The following is a 24,748-nucleotide window of genomic DNA, read 5'->3' on the forward strand; positions in this document are numbered from 1 at the left end:
GGCCGCTCCCGTTCGAGAACCACTCTACGAAGGGAACATGCTATCTAGTGTATCTGCTATGTGTTTACCCCGGCACCATTGACCGTTGGGCCGCTCCCATTCACCAGGGGAGCATACTACCTCAAAGAGAGAGGGAAAGAAATGAAATGGGAGCCGACATAAGAAGTACTCCTACCTGATCTTAGAACGTAAAGCCCACGTCCGCAAAACGCTGGCGGAACTATAATTCTAGCCGCAATGGACGACCCTAGGATGACACAAACTTACATCCAATACAATGCTCCCGATGACATCCTATGCCATGAATGAAATAACCACATATTTGAAGCTTCCATCACATACTATGACGGGGTTAACGGCCATAAACATTTCATCTGGCATAATATTCACACAAGCTTAGTAAAATCCATTATTCTAAGCTGCCATCACACTATGACGGGCTCGACGCCATTATATACACATCATGCATGCTACTAACGCAGGCTTAAACTGCCATTATTACGAACTCCAACGACAATACCACAACGAGCTTAACGGCCACAAAGTTTTCTCCCATTTGGCATACCAATTAAAATGAATGAATTGATACAACTTAGAGCAACCTAAATTTTGAGGCTTCCACCTGACAAATAATTTTCTTTCAACATTTATAATCCAAGAATTTCACACTCATTCTGCAGCTGACATAGATTGATTCAAGCCAGAAGTGTCCTTGGAACGCAGAGGAGGTCCACCACCCCTTCACTTTCAGTGCAGCAATAGGTACGTTGAGCAGTCATCGTTGCAGCACCAGATCAGGGAAAGCATGGGTGACATCATTTCCTGGAAACGGAGAAGCTGATCGGGGCGTGAGGGTTCGCAGGCTCAGGATGCGATGCATAGATAAAAAACAAAGCAGTATTAGTCTTGACAAGAATATATAAATAACCCAGAAACTGATCAGTTTCAAAAATGATTGAGATAAATTAAATAACAGTGCTTTTAAAAACAAATCTGAGAAAGTGAAATTTAGTAGATAGTTAAGGTAAAGACCCATTGTGGATTTATCGCACCCTAGAAACCACCATAATTACAAATTCCAACAGTGAAATAATAGTGAAATATATGACCTGCACGGAATCTTAACACCAATTTTTTGTTTTATATATTCCAATGATAAAAGTGACCTTTGACAGTTTCAGAGGGACGCACCTTCAGGAGGCCATCGAGGAGTAGGAGTAGTAGATGGGAAGAGTAGCCAAGGAGATTTGTAGATGAGGAAGGTCAACATCCCACGTAGCAGAGGATTACAGCTCGGCTGGATTTGATGCCTTGTATATGATATTAATGGTTCTCAAATTTTTTATTTAGCCAAGGGCGACTGGATACTGCAAGAGAGAACTTGAGAGCCATGAGGGATCATGGTTTTGATATTATTTTTGCTAGACTGAACCTTAAGCATTCAGAGGCGGAGTATAAAAAGCCTCCAAATGGGGATGCATCTAGCAGAGTGCCATCTGCTTAGAAAAGTCAGATCGAAGACTGACTTGTGGACACAAGATTTAACTCTTGAACTAAGCTTGAGAGCGCAAGTGATATATTTCCTATGGTCAGGGTAGAAGTTGCTCAAAGTGTTAATTAACCAAGTCAACCGATGACACAATACTATCATTCAATATTGAAACAGCCTTAATATAATCTCCAAGGATGAAATAACCGGACGACCCCTTAAGAACCATCAGAGCTGTAGATTCTGGCGGCCGGTCAAACACAAACCACTCTTCTTAAATCCTTTTCCCCCAAACCAGAAGGCGCAGACACAGGAGAACAAGCGGAGGAAGCCTGAAGACACAACATTCATCACAAAACCACTCCAGGCATAGAGAGGGAAAGATCAAACGCAAAACACGAAAATCCAGAACAGGAACACGCGGCCCAGGATCGAACTACCCCCAGCCGAGAAAACAAGGCCGCGACGAGACCGACACACTCACTAATGCGGCCGACGCAAGTCCCTGAGGACAGGGCAGGACCCACTGGGGTACACAGAGCAGGGAAAAAAAAACAGGCGGAGCAGAACGTGCGGGGCAATGAATGAGGATCGCTGAGTGAAGAAAATGAGCCATAGATGCTGCATAAGAGAGACCAATCATAAGGGAAAATGTCCATAGCGCAGAGACGGGTCCAAGAGACACTGATTCACATTCCAACTAACCAGCAGCTACAACAACGAAGAAAACAAACAGAAGAACCGCCATAATAATAAAGCCAGCATCAAATTAAAGACAATCAAGATTTACACACAGCTCCCAAAGAACAAAACAGCAATAGAAAATAAATGCTAAAAGCCACGATAAATTCAGCCAGCATGAGAAACCTGTCCAAACGAGGACTGCCAGCCTTCACAACCACAGAAAGGACCCCACAACCCCTGAAAAAAAATAAAATAAAACAACCGGACGACGCAGAACTACGCAGCAGAAAAAAAATCAGAAGTGCATCATAAAGGACCCGGAAAAAACTACAATTCCCAGGGTCCTTAGGGGCGTGACGTCACCGAAGTAAACAGGAAGTGAGACGCAGCCATAGAAAACTACATGGGAAAAGTACCGCACGACGCTCACCGTGGATAATTGGGGTGACCACGGCAGACGAGAAGACCCGACTACTCCTGATCGGGGGGCACGGACATCCCGAACATTGCGGAAAGCACACCCCCTGCAGATGCACGCGACCGCGGCGAAACGAACGCGCTGTGCGCCGTCAGCCGCCCGCGGATCGGCAGCCGCCCGCGGAGCGGAGGAGAAATTAAGGAGAGCAGACGCGGCGAAACCAAAACCCCACATCAGAAAGATGGGGATCATCCTTCCCAAGGACGGGGGAACATGGCAAGACGCCGAAAGAGAAGGAGACCCGCGGGCTCGGAGACCGGCAAAGAATGAGCGCTGAAGGTAAGAGAGAATGAACAATTGTACACCTGACTTAAATAGGACGCTAAGCAGGTGGGTTAATTAACAGACCCGCCCTAGGGGAGTAACCTGCAATTCTGCCGAGTGTCTGCCCGAAATGCGACGAGTCGCTTATTTCACTATCACATCCAGGTTTTATGCAGAGTTTGGAAGAAAGAATACAGATTTCAAGAGATATTGATCATTTCTGTCACTGGATTGAATAAAACTGCTGGAAAATGCATTAAATACTTTGCCTCTACTGCGCTCATTGCTGATGTGATTAGGGTTTTTTATGTTAAAATAGCCTGGATAGACATGTCATTAGCCTAATACTGAAAATATCATCATTACATTATTCAGAACAGAGAACAATATCATGCTAACGCCTGATAAGATTGGAATGTCGGAATGCATGTTATTCCAAGTTATTATTTCTGTTAACATGTTTTTTAATAAATATTTTTGAAATACCAAGGGTCATGTGCTGTAATTTTACCGATATAGCTAAACTGAGTTTCTGCAATGTCAGATTTTGAATGTTTCTGGTTAGATCTGGTTTGTGCAAGACTATTTTCTCCGACTTCATATTATTTATCAGACAGATCCGGTTAAATGTCTCAGTAAACATGCGTCATGTTTTTGTTTGCTCTTTGGGATGAGCATCATCTTGCAGCACATGAGAGAAGATCAGATAGTCATCCACCTGATTTGCATGACAGATGCTGTCTAGTTAAAGCAGGAGAATATTACATTTCAAAACCTTGCATGGTTTACATAAATATGATTACGTAAAACGCCCTGCGACAGGCTGGCGACCTGTCCACGCCAAACAGTAGCCAGGTTAAGCTCTGGCAGTCCCATGACCATAATAGGGATAAAGCAGATTAAGAAAATAGATAGATGGATCATTACAGAAACATGTGCATCTCTTCCCTCTTACGTAAGTCTTTACGTAAGGTAAGGTGGAGTCACAAGTGTTAGGAACACCTGCCTCTACCATGAAATATGCAACGATCATAGAGTGTCTTATTCCCCAGTCCCCACTGATATCTTCATTGGCCAGTCCAACTTGATTGTCGTTATTTTAATATTTCAAACATAAAAATCCAGATTTTTTTCCCCCCAACACAGCTTCATGGGTTGCTTTCTCTTTAGAAATAATGTTTTTGATATTCCGATCGCTATGGTGGTGCTATTATCATCACCCTGATAATAAAACAAGAATTCCAAAGACTTTGGTCTGGTCAGCTTTGAATATTTGTCCTTTAATGAAACTTTTAAAATTCACCCACAGAAGAAATATCAGTACTGCAAGTCAGTTTATCAGCTGGACTCTTCTAAGATAAAGCCATGCTGCTGCGAAGGCTGCACTCTGGGGTCTTTAGATACATTCTAGTGCTAATTTGGACATGAAATTTATCCTCCATAAGGTAAGATCTGTATCACTGTTTTTACTCATCTGTATTACAGGAAGAGATGTTCTTCTATACATCCCAGAATGCAGCAACAGGACTGTGTCTAGGCTGCATAGTAGCAAAAGAAAGAGAGCTCTAGAAGGGTTTGATATGAATTCTCAGAATCATTAAGCCTACATATGCTCAGAAAAAGCAGCTCTTCTGTGGTTTATAAATTAAATGTTGCCGTCCACATCTGAAATGAAGATAAACTATACATCTTAATTAAAGACCCATGTGAGGAAGAAACCACGTCTTTTGATGTTGAGGACCACAAATTCAAAATGATTAGTCTCTGTTTGGCATCCTGGAGTTTAGCTATTATCCAGTTTCCATAAAGTCCATCCACATCCAGATCTTCAGCTCAGAGAAAACATCTTCTGCCAATTATTACAAAAACGAACAGATCAGCAAAAATGTTTAACCCCTGAGAAACCCAAAAAGCCGGTCTCTGGACCTCATTCCGACAGAGAATCTGTGGAGGGAGTTGAAAGTCCAAACATCACAGCTCTAGAGGAGACCTGCATGGAGCAATGGACCAAAATAGCGGCTACAGAGGAAACTTTCTAATAACCCCTACAAAACGTTTGACCTCTATCCTTTTCTACCAGGATTATATGAGAAAGTTTTGATATTAATTTTTGTCATTAGACAAACACTTATTTTCTGTTCTATTATTCAAACATGCTTTAAAATTTAAATGTAATTTCCAAGATTATTTATTTACATTCTCTCTCTCACCTAATTCTCTCGTGTATCTGAGTGGGACAACTTGCACAATCAGTAACTGACTTTCGTGTCCCATTATACATAATAAAACCAATGCAATAACTAAAAGATTGCATTAAATCAACATTTAAACTTTTAGAGAAATGGTATAAAGTTTATGGATTCAGTTCTATTTATGGCTAATGAAATGAGGAAGGTAGGCATGGGATGACATGGACAGTGGAAATGAAGACCGTTGTGTCTGTGGTCCTCGTGAAGAAGATGGGTTTCAACAAGCATGGCGAGTCTACTAACAAAGGTCCTTAAACCAGAACAGACTCCCACACAGAGCTCTGATTGGCAGATCCTAAAGCCTGCCGTTAAACTTTGACTAATTACAGCCCTGACAGCGAAACGCAGATTTAAAGCTTCATGTTTGCATTTGTATGAAAACACACTACTTGAACCTTCACTCAATTAGTCTGCTTCATGTTAAATGAGAGCTCCATAATTGTTCACCTCTGACCCCGAAACATTCAACATCAAGTAAAGTAAATATAAACACAGTTCTGACTCGGCTCTTGTTACACACAAGTGTCGTCGTTGTGCATTTGTGTTCTGGCCGGTAATGAGTGGTGGCATTAAAAGGCGTTGTTGGCGTAATGAGCCACAGATGTGGGTTCAGAAGAAGCTCTCCCCATCGTTTGTTTGATCTCTCATTTCAAGTAAATTTTGGTATTTTAGCTCGTTAGCTGCTACTTTGTGCATGGTTACATAAAAACAGGTTTCAGCTCCAAAAATAACATGGAAAACCAGCGGTCGCCGACATTTCTCTCCCTGTCCTGGTCCATGCTTTTGTTTGAAACTCTGTTCACTCCTGATTATTATCTGTCTGTTTATCTCTCATTCTCTAGCAGAGTCACTGTTTAATTGGAAGGCCCTCCTCCTCTTCTCCTCCTTCCCCATGGGAAAGTATGCAGACACATTTTGATTTGATTATGCCTCACAAACCAAATCGTGCCGCACAGCATTCCTGCTCCAAGCAGGCAGTAGATTTAGGTCCAGGGTTTGATTCCCACCTTAAATTCTCCTAAAGCGAAACATCCTTAGACGGATCTGCATCCTCTTATTTCTCACACGGTTCAATCACTCCGAGATTTTGCAGATTTCACACCACAGCCACACAAGAAGGCCGGACTTAAGCCTAGAGACGCCCTCTACAGGCAGCCACATGGACACATTTGCGACAAACACTTTATAACAGCAGTTAAACCACATCTTATTCAACATTTTCCATGAATGTGAACAGATTCCAGATGCATTTAATAAAAAGTCCCTTCAAATGAAAATAAAGCATCAAAATTCATTGAACATTCTCTAATATCAAGCATTCATGAACATACTCTAATATCAAGCATTCATACCTGGAAGTGTTGATGATAATTTTTTCTGTTTCAATTTGGAGGTTTGGAGCTTTAAAGTTTAAAAAGAGGCACATTAAAAGCTTTTCTTCTCTAGCTGACTCACAGCCAAGGAATTACAAAACTGAAATCCTGATTTCATAACTTCCAAGATTCATTTCTATATTTTTACTCCAAAAATAACTGCAAGAAAAGATTTATGGCAAAACAGTGCCTCCCCAACTACTTTCATAAGAGAAAAGCACATTTCTACAATCCAAATGTTTCCAGTAACAGTTGACAATCTTTATAGAAAGTAACTCAGATGTTCCTGATGTTTGTGTTTTCAGTCTAAGTCAGTCTCTGTTTTGATTCTGTTGGACCCCAGTGCAGCGTTTGGTTTGCCCATGGAAGTGTACACAGTCTCAGCCTGGACCCAACACAGAATCAGGGATGACTTCAGTGTGGCCTCATCAATACTCATTTCAGGAAAATAAATTTAAAGTATAGTTTGCTTCCTTAGCTTTTAATCCAGCTGGATTCTTTTGTCTGTTTTATTTTTATGTCCTGGACTGCAAGGACCAGATTTTTTCGCAATTCTTCTTTCTTATTGCGTCGAAGATATCATTCTCGCCACAAACTCAAATACTTACCAAAATTTGCACACACCCAGTGATAATTAATTTTGGGCACAGTGAACAACCCAAAAAAGGGGTGACATCACAGCAGGAGAAACTGTCAAAATGGGGCCAAAATCTCTTTTGGGGCTAAAAAAAAAACATTTTTAAAATATACTAAACCAGAAACACACGCACAGGTGTCAGGTATATCCAAAGGAAGTTTTTAAAACTATTATGGGATGGCCACAGGACATATGTATGGCTTGGCTGCCATTTTATTGCAAAGTGCGAAATATGGCGATTTTCAAATTTTTCCACAGTACAAGAAACAAAACTTTTGTTCGAGCGATCTTCACAAAATTTTACACACACACCACCAGTAAGTTTATAATCAGTTGTGTTGTGCAGAAGTCAGGTGGATACATAGCTGATAGGCCTAATGAATAGACTGTTAGAATTTGTATTATAGCAAGAAAAAAGCATCTAAGTACAGAAAAATGAGCGGCCATCATTACTTTAAGAAATGAAGGTCAGAAAATAATTGGGAAAACTTTGACAGCATAAGAAAGGTAAGGGGGGACGTTTCAACGTGAAAGAAGACACACCCCCAAATAGTACAAAAGTGCAGCTATGTGCATTGTGCAGAACAACATCGTTTTGGAAACCCTAAAAAAAGGCCATCCGCAAAGAGACAAGATTATGAAGCACAGTTTAAACTGCAAGCTATCAGCTACAGGAAGAACATGGGAATTGACCAGCTTCCAGAGAATTCAAGATGACTGAATCCATGGTTCGCAAGTGGAAGGAGCTGGAAAACGAACTCCGGCAAGTCAAGAAGATGCGCCCTGTTTCCAAAAGGCGCATCAGGTGGCCTGAGTTGGAAGACCGGTGCTAGTGATGGCTTAACAATGGGAGAACAGCTGCGAGAAGCATCCCTATAGTCACCATTCGACTGAAGGCAGGAACGCTTGCAGAGGAAATGAAAATTGAACATTTTTCTAAGAGGTCCATCTTGGTGCTTTTGTTTTTTGAAACTGTTCCATCTATCCATCGGGGTCAAGGACTAAGGTGGTGCAGCAACTTCCAGCGGATTACAATGAAAAGCTTTCTATCTTCCACTCCCTTTACTAAGTCTTAGTCTTTTATTAAGACTGGGAGGCAGCGAGTTACACCACACTTTGTGAATGGATTGTAGATGCTTTGGCTAATGTGTCTGCTTGCACTGTTCTTCCAGCTTTCACAAAAGCCAGCATCATTCAGCCCAGCTGTTCATTTCAGATACAGAAGATGAGGACTTTGATTGATTTTTGGATGCTGATTGATGACTGAAAAAATAAAAAATAAATCACAACCAACTCAGTTTTGCTCCTGCTGCCTTTTAAAAACACACACTAGCATGCATGTTTTACCGGTATGTTTTAACGTGCCCGCGCCTTAAAACCAAGTGCACCTTTTGTATGTGTTAAATGCAGAAACAGCCCGCATGACTGAAACTGCACCCTATAATCCAGTGCGCCTTATGGTCGTGAAAATACCGTAATGTGGCTCTTTGCCTCCTTTCATATTTAGTTTTTTCTGCCTCTTAAACCACATTCAAATCCATCAGAGGGTATTAAAAACAAATAGTAAATAAAATGAATTCCTGTGTGTGTGGAGGGGGCATCTGACCTCCAGGGTAGTCATTCTGTTAACTCTGGCTAAGCCACATTTGATGTGTGTATTGAGGGTGGACACTTTCCTTGAAATAAACAAAAGTACAGTACTTGCTGTTGTGTTGTAGGGAGAGGAGTGTGTTATGGGAAATAATATGGCTTTAATTGCTGTTTGTGTGCATGTCTTGGAAGGTCAGTGCGTGTTGTGGCTCTTTGACTCTCACAGTTAAAAATTTCTGCTCTTTGTGTCAAACTTGTTCGACCCCTGCTTTAGGAGGTATAAAAGTTACTCTGGATTCCTCAGAGAGCACTTCAGGAGAAACACTAAATAAGGATATAAGGTCAGTTCGTTGCAAAAAATAAGAGGGAAGACGTTACACGGGTGAAGTGACTGGTGCCATGACTCACACTTTCTTTAGGTGACCGCTGGCTGGCCCTCAGCCTCGTCACGCCACGCAGCGTCGTCGTTTCCTTCATGTGGTTGGAGTTCCCAGCATGCATCACAACAATGACTTCCAAATGCTCCAAGTCTAAACATGGAGGCTTTGCGCCTCTCTCTTTCTGATCTGTTTAAAGTGTGGTCGACTTGAGGGGTGGAACCCCAGAAACTTGCTCAAGACCACTCCCAGGAACAGTAGAGAAAAAGAGCAGCAAAGAAAGGAACGGTGTCAAGAATTGTATAAATTGAAGTCAGATTTGAGGGGAAAAACAGAAAGACTTTCTTAAAAGATGGGAAGAGACCATCTAAAAAATGGAAACTTAAGGAAAAACCATCACGAGACAGAAGATTAGAGCAAGTGTGAGAACAAAAAGGGATGTTATCGGTATAAAAAAAAATGAAGCAAAAAATGTTAAACAGGCAGAAAGAAATATAAAGGGAATCTCAGGAGGATCCCAAATCATCCCTTCAATGTCCTTGGAAAACCCCACATCTGCAGAGACACGCGGACAAACAGCTGCAGGTTTTTACCATGAGAGAAACCTGCAGGCAGCAGCTGATCTCGCTTCCATACCAAAAGGCGAGCGTGAAGTCTGAGCATGTGTCCCCAAAAAAAAGGAAGTAAAGGCTCTTTTCTAACTTCTATTAGCTGTTATTGTTTGTTGTGAATCAGCTCACTGGTACTGATCCCCCTCCAAACGATCAATCATTAGTTTGATTAACCTGCAGAACAACACAGAGGTTAGATCACCTTATCAATGATCCTAACCAGTAACACTATGGTGATCTTTAACCTTTTTCTGCTTATGAAGGGCCAGAAAAGTAAAATAACCCAATACTCAAACTCCAGTTAATCTTTTTCAAAGAATCTTCCTCCTCCTTTTTCCTGCTCTCCCAGATCCTTCAATCGTCTCCCAAGCCTGATCATATCCTCCAATATGATAGATCTGGCACGAGCAAAAGGCAATGAGACAGAGTTCTTTGCATCTTCTTGTATGTCTTTCATTTTCTGTTCCATGATCAATTACTTTCAACAGATGATACTAAGAGCAGGCAGAGACAGGTCTACCACAGACTGGTAGAGGTCTGAAGAGGTAATCCTGGCTGACGTTTCCTCACCAGTAGCTTCCTCCAGCAGGTACACCTCCCTCTTCTCCTTCTCTTCATTGATCTGCTGAGTCTCAGCATTTTCTTTCAACTTCTGTGGGTTCGCACAGCGAGGTGGGAGGAGTGTATTAATGTGCCCAGTGTGAATGTTTCTGCATCACATTCCAGCCGCTCTGAAAAATCTTGTTATGATAATCAGTGTTGAACAGAAAACACATCCAGGTTCAGCTTGGACTCACGACAGAGTTCTGGTTGTTTTGGCCGTGATGGAGCAGGAACATGGTCGGGCCTCCTCACGTTGGTCTTGTACTTATTTGTCTTCCAGCAGAGATCTCGCTTTTAATGTGAACAGTTTAGTGAAAATAAGCCGACGCCCTCTTCTCTTCTTCTGTGCAATTGCTTTATCTGCCGCTCAAGTTTCCAAATATTTTCTTCTTCTGTTAATGATAGTTCCTGTCAGCTGAACTCGGATCCGCACAGGACATAACATTACTCCAACAGTAACAGCGCTGAGCTCTGAGGTGAGATACGCATCACTTGCTTGGGTTTCTTGCAGTTTTACCCTTCAGATCTCATGTGGCGATCAGCTCGAGTTACATTAATCATTAGTTTGAACCTTTTCATGTGTGAAGATTGAAACTTTGGGTTTGATATTTTTTTTGTGACTTCAACTGAGAGGAGCAGATGTTTCAGAATTCCTTTGTTATCACTTCACATGCACAATCATTTTAGATGTGTTAATGCACATACTGTAGGTATGCATGCATGTGTGTGAGTGTGTGTTTAACAATTACCATTTATGAGTCTTTTGTGTCTAAAGTGAGATACAGAGAAAATCATCGTCTTCTTGTGATGAAGATGTTTGATTTTGACATTTTATGTATTTATTCATTTATATATTTGATTAAAAATAGGCTGCACGGTGGAGCAGTGTTTGGCATTTTCGCCTTACAATGGAATTCCAAACTCAGCTTCCTTCAACAGTCCAAAAACATGCTTTATTGATTACTCTAAATTGTACTTGGGTGGGATTATGATCGTGTATGGATGTGTAATTGTGACAGGCCTGTGACCTGTCCAGGGTGTAGCCAGGACAGACTCCAGCCACCCCGTGACCCTGAGAGGGATTCAGCGGCCTCAGAAAATGGATGGATGGATGTTGTATAATATAGAAAGTGTTGGGATCCCTGCCTCTGTTCCTGTGTGTATTTCTTGCTCCACCCCCTTCTCAGCCGGAGCCACTTCCCTCATCAGGACAACAGCATAAAGCCCAGTTCCTCCAGCCCCTTTTTGCCAGATTGTCCCTTTACTGACTCCATCTCAGCCATTTGGACGGTTTGGTTGCAGAAACCGTTGTTTGATTCTGCCTGTCTGCCCGGCTCCAAGATCTCAATAAATTATCATCCACCAAACTGCTGTCTGCTATCTTTGATCCATCCAGCCTGCTGCTTACAACACAAAGGTTTATTAGAGCAGTGGTTCCTCGGGCCGCGGAACTGGACCGGCACGTGGGCCACTTGGTACCGGGCCGCAGAGACAAAGAAATACAGACACTAACTTTGATTATATCCATTTTGTTTATTTTCTGATAAAGTTATATTTCGGAAAACTCCCGGATTCTATTCACCACATCCATCTGTCTTGACGTGTGATGTGACTTTAATCAGCTGCTCAGACCACTAAGTTAGTAGCCCATAAAACTAATGAAAAACATTCAAAAACGTATTTGGAAAGTGTCTTTAAGGAGAAAAGAGCCAGTGAGGAAACCAAATAAAGAAAAAAAACCTGCTATTTACAGACAAAACCAGATGTTTTCCTCAAAATACAGATTTATTGAGACAGACCAGAATCTGCCCCGATCTGCCTGATACACGGCGACTGATTCTCAAATGTTTTACATTGGCAGATAATAAAGACACGGTGGATTCACATTTATCATTATATCTATAAAATACCAGTTTTACGATGGTTGTGTCATTTTATTTTGCGTTATTTATCCATCACAACTTAAAAGTTGGAAGCAACTAAAGTTGGCATTTGGTAATAAGCTTCCACATTGACGTCTTCATCTTCATCACAAAGTTTAAGTTTAAACTAGCCGCAAATATTTTACAGAGAATGAAGATTCAATCAAATAAAGTTTCCAATCTTCTGAAGATGTTTCTGAGGAAACTTGTAAAAGGGAGATTAGGAATGAATTAGGCAGGCAGCTAAAAAACTAGAACAGAAAATGTTCATGTGATAAAAAATCGCTTTTATTGAATTTTAACAAATCAGAAACAATTTCTAAAAATCAACTGTTTTGTGTCATTGAATCTGTGTCATCTGCAAAAAAAAAATACTAATGTTTTCAGATTTTATAAAAACAAATCTTTTTTGAAATAATAACATTTTTTTTTTTTAACCGGAAGTTAAAAAATATATTAAACACCAACTTTGTCCCCATTCGGACCAGTCCTGGCATTAAACCGGTTTGAGACCTGAAAAAGATTGGGGAAAAGAGCATTGAGCTCAAACCTGCTTTTTGTAATGTGGTTATCTGAGGATGAGGTTTTGTTACTCCTATCCTGTTGGTTTTTTTCACTTAGTTCTAGTTTTCTTGTGTGTTAGTAACCTGTTTTTCGTCAAGTAATGTTTGTTAACAAATCTCAGCAGCTTTTCTTCAATAATCTTTCATATTCATTCGGTGATTTTAAGTTCTCACATTGTAAACTCTTTTGCCACCCTTTGCTTTTGTGATTTAGAGATTTCCTTTTTCAGTTTACACTGTTTTATGTTTTGTTTTTGAAAGGTTTGCTTCTGGTTCCACAGACATCTATCTATATGGTAAACTGTTAACTGTTTGCACATCAACAACAGAGGAGGGCGGTGTTCTCCTCCTTGCCACCTCCTGTTTCCTACCTGGCCCAGGTGAAGCAGATCTGATCAGCCGGTTGGTATGATGGCCAACAGGGGCAGTGTGTGATGGAAACTTGGTGCTGGTATGTTGTTATCATATGAATTTTTTCCTTTTAACTTTTTTATTCCTATACTGTTGGCCCTTTTTTGGAAAGGGGGCTGGAAAGGGTTTACTTTGTGGCTTGGTAGTTTGGTTTGGTAGTCGGGCTGGATCTGTCGCCTTTAGTTTGTTTTTAACAGGGTTTTTAGTCCTTTTTTCTCCTAATACTAAACTAATTATTTCTCCTTCCAAGGTACAGGACGGATCTTTGGCCTGGAAGTAAGAAAACATGGCCCCTGTGGTTTAGTCTAAACTTTGGGTTGCATGAGGTCTCACAGAGCCCTTACCTGAATTTCAGCAGGTTTTGCCTGTTTGTAAAAAAAAAAAAAAGAAGAAGAAAAAAACCTCCTGTAGGGAATTTGAAGCGCCTCTTTGTTTGAACGTGTTGAACAAATCCTTTTCTAACACATACTCGGGGATGAAATGAGGCTATAATAAATAACATGTTTCAGCTTGATGCTCAGATCTAACAAAATGGTGACACCCTCATCTTCCTGAAGCAGCTCATTCCCTCAAACAGACAGTTGACAGGAAGTTGAGCTTTACATGGATTCTCTCAGCCAATCACCTGCTGTCAGTGTCTGTCATCTCTGTGTAGCTGGACTTCATCAAACCACAGCTCTCACTGTCATACTCCTCCTCATAACTATTTTACTGCAGTGCTTCATCAGGTCCTTTGGTCACTATGGTTACCATCAACAAAAGCTCTTGACTCATTCCTCTTTTGTTGTAGGACACAGTTTGGTTCCAAAGATGGGAGTCTTTTGGACTGTGTGAGGTTCAGCACTTCTATGCCAATAAATGTTGCTCTTCTGTGTTTTGAACTGAAATAGGTGCAGTTTTTTCACCAGAGGGAGGAACTAGTGTTAAGTCTCACGTTGTCACAGCTTCAAGTAAAGCAAAACCACCTTCATGTTCTGCATGAGTGGATAAACCCATAGGATGACTCAACCAACTATATATGCATATATATGCAATCTCATTTAGCAGCATATTTTAATATGATTGATTTTGATTTGAGTGTCACCATCACCAGCCCTCTTTCTCAGTCCAGTATCAGTCTTCAGCCCCCCAGGAATGATTAAATCCACACCTGATGGAGCGGCAGCTGCAGAAGCAGGAACACATGGGAGAAAGGAAGAACAGGCTGATTGGATTTTTTGATTGCAGGAGGGAGACGACCCAAAAGAAACTCAATGATTTTGCCGACTTTGTACACCATGCCCTACCTAAGACACAGAAAAACGTGACATTAAAGCACATTTTTCCATCAAAGAAAGCAGGGTGGGAAATCGTTTTTTGTTACAAATCTTGGTTTTGGTACAACTGAGATGCTTTTAGACTGAAGGTGAGAGGAAGTGTGTTCTTAAATAATTTCTTTTTCTCAGACACGGTTTGTTTTTGTCAAACGTACCTTACATGTTTCGGCGGATAACCTTCCACCTTCGTCAGAGTCGTGTAGACACAATGAACGTAATTGAATTGTGACAGAAAGTACGATGAACAACAGGACAAATATTTATTTTTAACTCACTAACCTAAATGACTGGAAATAGGTGAGTTTAAACTGCAATAGGGCCCAAAAAAGTTAGAAAAGCGTCAAAATATATATATATAATCAGCAACAATAAGGGGGTTTAGTAGTTAATAGTTGGACCAAATTAAAAAAGAGAGACTCTTACTATTCAGAGGTTGTGTGTCAATGTCTGCCTTTAAAACACTACGAAACTGTTGATGTGATGAGTAACCGATTAATGTGAATGAAAATCTATTACTAAAGGCGAGTCTTAATTACTCCCACTGGTTTCTGAAATACTCAGAAACAAATCTAAAAGTGAAGCAGACAGAATAGGGGACACAGCCTGTTTAGCCTGCTCATAATTACCATTTTTTAATCAATTGCATCATTGTTTAATGAGTTTCTGTTTTACCTTCTAACGTTGTATTGCTTTCATGCAGTCTTCAAGCAGGTCAGGTCAAGTTCAGCTTTTATCAAGCATCACTGTTAAGATAAAAGCTGAAGGAATACAAGCAAGTGGAAGATGAGAACTGGTGAAAATGCGGAGAAGGAAACTCTTGTGAGGGCGCTGTCAGGAAACAATCAATGAATCTCAGAGTTTTTCCCTGAAAACATTTCCTTTTTGGGACACACATCAAACTGGGAGGACTTCACTCCTGGAAAGCATTAGAAATTTCCAAATCTTCCAGGTGTTTCCAGGAAGAAGGATTCCAAAGCTGTCAGGCCTGGTGAAAAACTAATGCGGCAAAATAACATTTAACAAAATTGACTCATAATTTATTTCTTAAAGAAACTTTGATGACTTGTATTCTGATGGAGCAACCGGCCAACAAAGAGACGCCATTGGGATTCATCCGACTCCCTGATGGAGTCAGACCACTCAAACTATAAAACAACACAAGTCGCACAAACACAGAAGGAGCGTGTTTTAAACTGAACAAGCGCCCGTTTTTCAATTCAACTGTGCCATGTAACAAGGCTGAAATTTATATTCAGGCATTTATAAGACAATTTTATTCAGAGGAGCTCTCGAATACCAAAGCAACGGAATCACATCTTAAAGTCCCATTCCGATCATCCCTTAATCTTTTCCCAGTGGTCTTTAAATGATGATTATGCTGCTTTTAGCCAAAACAAAAAATAAAAATCATTTTTTAGAACACCCCCCCCATCACCCATCATTTTACACTCTCCTGCAGCTCCTCACAACCCCAACATAACATTAGCAGTGCAACAAAGATGGTGAGAAATATTGAAGCTATCCAGCCGTACAGTTTAGATCCAGACTCCAGCTCAGACAAGGAAAACAAAGACCTACATGGATCTGTTTGTCTGCAAGTGGATAAATGGTAAATGACGTATACTTATATAGCGCTTTCTACCCTCTTTCAAAGGCCCAAAGCGCTTTACAGTCACCGTCCCATTCACCCATGCACACACACACATTCACACACTGGCGGTCGCTCCGCTGCCAAACACTGGCGCCAACCTCCCACCAGAGGCAAGGTGGGGTTCAGTGTCTTGCCCAAGGACACTTTGACACATGGGCGTGCAAGGCGGGAATCGAACCTGCAATCTTTCGATCATGGGTCGACCGCCCTACTGCTGCACCACGGCCACCCGATAAATCAGGATTGGGTGGAGCGGGGAACTTGTGGCCCACCCAGCGTATTTTCTTCTTCACAAATATACTCTGGTGCAGAGGTAGAGCGGTCGACCTCTGCTCAGAAGATCACAGGTTCAGTTCCAGCCTTGCTCAGCCATGCCTTTGGGCAAGAATGGCGCCATTGTTCGGCGGTGTGTGTGTGTTTATGGTTGAATGGGACTGTGACTGTAAAGCGCTTTAGTCCTTCTGAGAAGGTAAAAAAGCGCTGTATAAGTAAACGGCATTTACCATTTTTTCAAACTGCATTTTTTTCGTCTGTTTCTGATTCACAATGATTTGAATAAAGAAATCATCAGAAATGTAATTTTGATCTTAATTATCATTATATATTTCCTCCATCATCAGAAACAAGTTACAAGAACATGTTAAAAACACCCAAAACACCATTCTCATCGGAGTAGGTCTTCAAATGCTCTAAAGAATGTGTTGGAAAAGATATTCTTTAAAGGAGAATATATTTCTTCATGATGGATCTCAGAGCTGAGGAGCTGCTCTGAGATCTACTGCTGCAGGACCACCAGCTATTGTTCAGGAGGGAGGAGTGGTAGACCTGCAAGAGGGAGTTTAGGTAGAATGTTCCTGAAGTTATCACAAGGGTTTAAATACATTTTAAAAATATGAATGTTCATCAAGATGGGAAACTTTTTTCAGGAAATGTAATGTGCTCTTTGATGTTGGAGTTTCCACACAGCCACTGTACAGTGGTGAAGACCATTGTGATTCTTCCTTCCACATCATGTCAAATCCAGACAGAACACAGGTGGAAACTCCGGAAGTTCAAATTATTCATGACAAAGGACTTTCAAGTGGAGCCGTAAATTTCTTCCACGTTTGGGTCAAACAGCTTCTTGTGGACTGGCTCTACCTGTGGTTTCATTCTGAAATGACAAATCTTCCCTCTAGGACATGAACTGGAGCAGGAAGTTGTGGCTGGGCTTCTTCGTCGTTGCTTGCAAAGTTGCTGCTCTGCCAAAAAAACACTCAGAGGAGCAAGCTTTCTGCTGACACAATGTTCATCTGACGCCCGTGATTCACTGTTTTCGTGGTTTGGAATACTTTTTAGCGGTAAATCATGAAACCTTCAGGGAGGTTAGTGATTTATAAAGATAAACCAACCTGAAATGAGACTTAAACCAGCTGAAGAACTAAACTGAACATCTGAGAAGGTGTTGAGATATCTACTAAAGACTTCCAGATTCTTCTGCAATAATGTTTACGATGTTCCTGACTAGGATGGTCCAAATATTCCTCCCTAATTGCCATGTCATGGTCTGAACTTTCTCTTTCTTTTTGCCAGCCTCGTCATTCTTCACCCTTGACCTGCTTTTCTCCATCTATATCAAATGAAGCGTCTGAAAGTTCAATCAGCTGTTCTGTTATGAAACAAACTGTTTCTTAAATCCACTCATCTTCTTCTTCTCATCCAGAACCGGGTCAGCAGAGATGTCAGCAAAGATGCCCTGACTTCCCTCTCCCCGTTCACTTCCTCCAGCTCCTCTGGCGGTACCCCGAGGCGTTCACAGGACATGCAGAAGAGACTACGGTCTCTCCTGCATGTCCTGGGTCTACGCCGAGATCTTAGATCCAGCTCTGCCGTGGTCATCATCCCTTCAGCTCAGTGAAAAGGATTATAACAGACAGGACACAGAAGTAGAAGTGGCTTTTGGTGATGATGTGTCCCAGAAGAAGAACGTTTTTTGGAGAATTACTGATACTCCACAGACGAGACATTTACCAAACTGTATCTCATTTTCCTTTTATGTCATGTTTGTACTTATCATTTCTTCCTTCTTGGTCTGTTTTCTGTTGCAGAATCACTTCAACAACTAGTTTCTATGAAAACTGGCAAAGATCCAGAGCTCAGGCCATTCAGTGTCAGCTATCTAATTGAAATCCTTCTCTTTTCTTTTTTCAAATGGTGAAAACAACATTTTAAATAAAAATCAGTCATCGATCCCCCCAAAGCTTCACCTCCATCAGCTCACCACTCATCCAGAGCAGAAACTTATTTCCCTGGAGCAGCAGTCAGCTGTCAGGCTGCAGTTGATCCAGGTTATCTGGGAACAGACGCCTTTCGGCCTGCGTGACCCAGAGGCAGCATCAGGTCTGTTAGCACGACTTTAAATCCAGTCTATCCTGCAACTAACCTCCAACAACGGCCCACAAGTAATGAGAAAGACTCCAGATGCTCCCAGGATTGTTTGATTCCCTTATATAAACCACTGATCATCCATCACTTTTTAGAGCCAGTCGATTTAAAAGACCAAACCCTTAGAGGTTTTCAAAGGTTACACTCCATGCTACTGCCAACTGCTAAAATGAGGGATTGATTGACTCATCCTCTTTATTCTGCTTATCTTTGCAGTGAGAGTTGGGTCATATGTTCAGAAGTATTTCTTAATAATTTGAATCTTCAGAGGTTTAAACTTGTAGTTTTAGCAGTTGTTCATCTTCTGAACAGACAGATGATTCTCAGGGTTGTGGTTCTGCAGGGAAGCTTCAATCACAATCGAAACAGCAGGCCTCCAGGATTGTAAAGAATGACTCCAGACCAGGAGATCCATTCTGCAGTAAGATCCATCCATCTCTGAGGCAGAAATACCGTCACGCTTGATAAATATGAAACAAATCTGCACATTATCTCTTTATAACCTTTATGTCCCACAGCTGACAGCATAAAGGAGAGGCCAGGTGTCCAGAGGTGATGGATGAATCTCTGTATCTGTCCTCAGACCATCATCCATCCCTCTCTGTTTACAAAGATTACTATGCTTCCCAATAGATGGTGTGAGGTCCTGGGCCGGCTGGAAAGCAACGCCTCTAATGTGCCGGCTCTACTCAACACTTTCCAGACAGCAATAAAGGTTATTTTCAGAACTTCTGAGCAAACAAAGACAGCCGAAGATCAAAGAAAGGCTAAAGTTTAGTTCCAAATGGCAGATGAAAAAGTCAAATAGAAGCAAACTCTTGTTACTCAGCAGTTAAAGCAGAAAACGGTCGCAGCTGGCGGGGGTTTATCCTCCAAAAAAACCACAAAAGAAACCATGACAGCAGACTGTGCTGGCTGGTTTAACATTTGATGTCCGGCCACATAATAGGTTGTTTTAAGTGTTTTTAAATCTAATCTGAGCATGTCAGTCTGACTAAAATCCAGCTTTCGTAGCAGACTGATACGTAGATTGACACAGAATTACTTTGCTTTGAGCGACTAACTAGAATCAAATAGATTATGCTCTGTGATGACTCAGCACTCTCTGACCTGGGTTCTGACTCCAAATCACCAAAAGAAGCTGGTAGAAAATAACAATAATAAAAAACTGCATCCAAAACACAACTAGACGAGTCCTTCATTTTTCTGTTTAAAGCTAGAAACTTTATAAAAGACCTTCACATCTGGTTATACATTAAATAGCATTTTTTTTTTTAAATAAAGAATGGGATTTGTTGAATTTAACTTTAGTCAACTGAATTATGGAAAGAAAAAAAATGGGCAGCTTACTGGTTAACAAAGTAGTCTGGAACCAAATGAAAAATTCAATTTTTATGCAGATGACACCTTATTGAATCTATTCTACGACCACATTTAAAGTCAAATAAACTCTTTAAAATGTCCTACAAAAGCAATTTTTCCAAGCCTACTTCGATCAGCCATTATCCTTTCATCAAGATTTTAAGGGCTTTCTTACTCATACTACCGTTCTATTAACCCCTGATGTGACATTAAATCGTGACATTTAAAACTAAATAAAGTTCTGATCTGGTGTTGAAAGCCTGATGCAGAATTCTTCTGCACAAGACCAAACCACCTTCCTCAGCTTTGATGCTGTTGTACTGCTGCTTCCGCAGATGACCAAACATAAAACTGTGGAAGACCCATTAGCAAGCCATGATGGATGTGAGCTTTCTGATATGACAGAGTCGATAAAGTTCAGTTCCCCTGAGCGTTGCAGAAAAACTGTTAGAACTGGATCAACAGAAAAGTTTACAACCGCAGTGACTAAAGACTGGTTTACCCTCTGAACAATGCAACACCGTGTTTGAGGGTTTGAATCCCAGCCTCTAGTGCTGCATGCAAGTCATTCTCCATTTTCAGCCTGAGCAGAATCACTGATGTTGAGTGTTTGCCTCCACATCAGAGGCTGGGAGCTCTCAGCTGGGACCAATCAGGAGCAGCTCCAGTCATCAGGATATTAAAGCCATCTTTAGCTGTATGCTTTATGCAGGAACTGGACATTTTCCAGGTGGTGTGATACACAGACATAAGGTTTGAGGTTGTACAAACACCGTCGGCTACTGCTGAACTCCATAGAGGAGTGAGGCAGCAAAGAGGTAGTCAATTTGGCAGTTTTTAGGCAGTTTAGCTCAGGCGGTACAGCAGGTCGTCCAACAACCGAAGGGTTGGCGGATCGATCCCCGCTCTTCCCAGCCAGCTGTTGCCCCCCGAACGCAGCTAGCCTGCAGCTCACCACTCCCCCCAAGGCATGGGTCAAATGTGGATGATGGCGGCAAGTGGCTCAGCCGGTAGAGCAGGTCGTCCAGTAACCGAACGGTTGGTGGTTAGATCCCCGCTCTCCCCAGCCAGCTGTCGTCTCCCGGGCACGGCTGGTTTGCAGGGGATGGGTCAAAATGCAGAGAACAATTTCCCCATTGTGGGACAAATAAAAGTATAAATAATTATTATAATGAATTAATTTATTATTATTAATTATTATTAAAGAGGACTCATTCATTAAAATGAAGTCACAAAAACACCTCAAAAAATAAGATAAAGGCTGATTAAAATGACTGTGTTGCAAGATCAGGACAGGTTTCAGGCATGGAGGACTTAATGCATCATTTTCCTTCAGCATCTCCTTCTTGTTAAGGAAGGCTCATTCTAATTGTGATTCCAAGAGAAGTTCATGAATCACTTTGAACCAGAGAACAAACCACAGATCAATCATTTCAGTCTGATGGATCCCACCGTGTGAGGTCTGCTGCATTCACGTATGAAGTTTTCTGGAATACACTGCCTATTTAATTCTGCTCGACAAATCCACTTTGAAAATAAATGTGTTTAATGACAGCTTCAACAGAGTGAAAGGAGTAAGGGGATTTCATGTTATGCAATTCAGAGCCAAAAATCCAACATTTAGTTAATAAAAGGTCCAAATCTATAGAGCTATGGACGCAGCAAGATCATGATTATAAAAAGTCATCATTTCTACTCTGCTTTCTCCCTAAATGGAAGAAAAGAGGCGTTGAAAACTTTTGGATAAAAGTTCTTGCAGTTGATACTCAGATGAGTGATTGTACTCCACTGGAACAGCTGCTAATGCGTCTGCAGCATTTTAACATGCTGACCCTTAATGACCCCATGTGAGATTATTCAACCTACCTACCAAGTATAAATGAGGAGGCAATGATTAATGGACACATTATAAGCGCTTTGAGCAACAAGAAAAAGTGCAGATATATCTAATCCATTATTATCATTATTATTACCTACATCTTCTTTAGACAACAGGAGGAGAAACATTGGCTCAGCCAGCTCTGCGAATGCTGGTCTAGCCTCAGGAGACCAGAAAATAGCAGCAACACCTCAGAGAACCAAAGAATAAAGGGATGGGAGATCCTGAGCAAGGAGGAAGGGGAAAGGAAGAGCTTTTTTCCAAATGATTTTCAGATTTCAGACTTGCAGCAATGACTTCCACCCATCCTGGTTAGCTGCAGAGCTGTGCAACTGCCACAAACCGGCAACTCCCAGTTGTGTCAAGTGACGACAGCAACCCACATCCAGAACAGATCACCAGTCTGTTGCACCTACTGCTAATTTACACCTTTAAGTCAGTATTCTGCAAGTTTTGGTGGAGCTTCAAGATCAGCTTTATGAAGACGTACTGAAACCATTCAGATGCTAACATCACCAGACAGTTTTAGTTAGAAAAACAGCAAGGTAATAAGAACTCTGTCCCTAAAAGAGGCGTGTCTGAAGTAATGGGAGGAATGTAAAATGAGAATAAAACCACAACAAAGTCATTTTACAGCAGTGAACAAGTACCGCTCAAAGGCTTTTAGACCAACACAGACATGTTTTCAACACTATTACAGTGTGTAATAGTTTAAATGTTGAATTACAGCATTTAAACGAAATTCTAGAAGATGACAAAGACGTCTTGAAAGTGGTTCAAGTCAGACCAATAAACTTCCTCTTAAACTTGGAAAACAGGTCCAAGATATGCCTTTACTGGTATTGTCACAGAAAACGATGGTTACTATTGTTTGCATTTGATGAATGTAGAAATAGATTAACTGGTTAAATTGGAGTCACAGGCAGAGGCCCCATGCCAAAGATAAAGCACTGGCTTTATATCTTATCTTTGTTAGAACGGATCCGGAAGAAGGGTAATAAGCTAATACCTGCTAACAACATGTAGCCATGGTAACAACATGATTTAGCCGTGGATGAACATAAACTGGAATAACATCAACCTTTATTTAGTCTGACCCGACTGGTAACACAAATTCACAGGATTGTTTGTATGGTTTCTCAGGACTGATCATTCAAAATCCGCCTCCGCTAGCGCACACACTGTCCCAAAGCTGCTTCTCTGCTTGGATTGGGGATACCAATCTCCCGGGAGACGCGGTACTCCTTAGTCCGGCCTGCAGAGCAGCCGGATGGACTGTGGTCCGAAGCCTCCTCTGGAGTGCACACCATAACAAAGCACCTTCCCCTTGCCTGAAAAAAAACCTTTTGTTTTGTTTTTGCTGCAAACACGAAGCTTCGAGTCTGGCTACTCTGCTCAGACACGGTTCGCTCGCGTGGAGCAGCCGGTTCATTCTAACAGCGACAGATCTTTATACAAAGTGGGTTGTAGTAAAATCTCTCTATAAAAATTACAAAGTATAAAGTCAGACACAAATTATGAAGGAAAATGAAATACTTTTTTTAACCTTTCCTTTGTAATGGCCTTCCACTCTACCCTTCCAAAGGGTGTCAAATGAGAACAGTAGAGTGGAATGCCACTGTTCATAGATTACATGTACATGTACATATTACATGTTTTGTCAGGTTTCACGTTGACTCAGCCGTTTTCAGTCCTGTGATGAAATGGTACATTTTCCTTCCCTTACGACTACAAACTCCACAACCTTACTCTGCTGGTAGGTACCGCAAAGGGTGTCACTGCACATACAGTTTGCACATATTTACATCGCCATTGAATAACTTGGTTTCCGCACTGGAAATTTTACAGTGTTAACAAATATGTCGCTGTGCTTTACAGAATAGCTTATACTTTGATTTTGATTCGAAACCAGGCATAATGGACTTAGCAGACATTTGTGAACCAATGGCAGCTTTGACATGACTTTGGATTGATTTCACAGCTTTATGAAAGGTACAAGATAAATAAGGTTCTAAAAACCGCCTCCTTAACATTGAGCAAACTTGATGAAATGCGCTGCATTTGTCATGACCGATTATATTAATGTGCATGGTAAGGAGTGTTCACAGGTTCAAGCCCTTACTACCAAATAGTAAACTGCACTCTGCAGACATGAAGCATATAATAACATAAATTAAAAGATCTTGTAAAAATTTTTAAAAACTGTCAAATGTGAAAAATTGATGGTTAATAAAGCACAGAGAGGGAAGATATGGTATGTAAAAAGACAAAAAAAAATCCTTGATATGACCTGTGAATATCTATATTTCCCATTGTATTCTATCCGCAAAACAAAGGTCATCATTGAGACGTAAAATATGAATAACTTAATTTTAGGTCGATTAAGCTACTTTACTTATTTCTAAGTTCAGATTTGGAAGCTCTATCGTTTGTGGTCACCCACCTTTGTCTCTGGAGCTTAGAACATTGTGGCTTGTGGTCCCTACTGATGCTGTAACAATGTTTCAAGAGGGGTGAGTCATGATTGTTTTCCATCATTTACCGTATTTTCTACACTGTAAGGCATCACAGGTGTTACCCACATCTATGAGAGTTACAGGTATTGTGAGTTTGCTAACATAGCTAACGTGTAGACTGTTCCACAACTTCCGAAGTTACTGTGAACACAGTTAATAAAGTCTGACTGACCGACTTATCTCTCATCTCTGACTATTTAGTCTCGCCTGTTGCACCTTATATATGACATGATTTCAAAAATGAATTGATGGTGGGCTAATAATCTAGTGCGCCCTATTGTGCAGAGAAAACAGTAATCTGTTTTGTGAGTAACTTTACCTAATTTTTTAAAAATGTTCATCCTTCAAT

General features: G+C 41.1%; 1 protein-coding gene across 3 annotated transcripts in view; it reads right to left on the reverse strand.

Moving 5' to 3' along the window:
• The window catches only part of sugct (succinyl-CoA:glutarate-CoA transferase), a 101,844-nt gene that overhangs the window by 28,413 nt on the left and 48,683 nt on the right, over positions 1–24,748 (reverse strand). The window contains exon 13 of one of the 3 annotated variants that reach the window (XM_020712469.2): positions 12,992–14,416. The exons of the other annotated variants lie outside the window; for them this stretch is intronic. Coding sequence (XP_020568128.1) covers positions 14,390–14,416 — 27 coding nt within the window. The 3' untranslated portion in view covers positions 12,992–14,389. Of the gene's footprint in view, positions 1–12,991; positions 14,417–24,748 lie in introns of those variants that run through there. 3 annotated transcript variants of the gene reach the window in all.

This window comes from Oryzias latipes, chromosome 20 (assembly GCF_002234675.1).
Source record: "Oryzias latipes chromosome 20, ASM223467v1".
NCBI lineage: Eukaryota > Metazoa > Chordata > Actinopteri > Beloniformes > Adrianichthyidae > Oryzias > Oryzias latipes.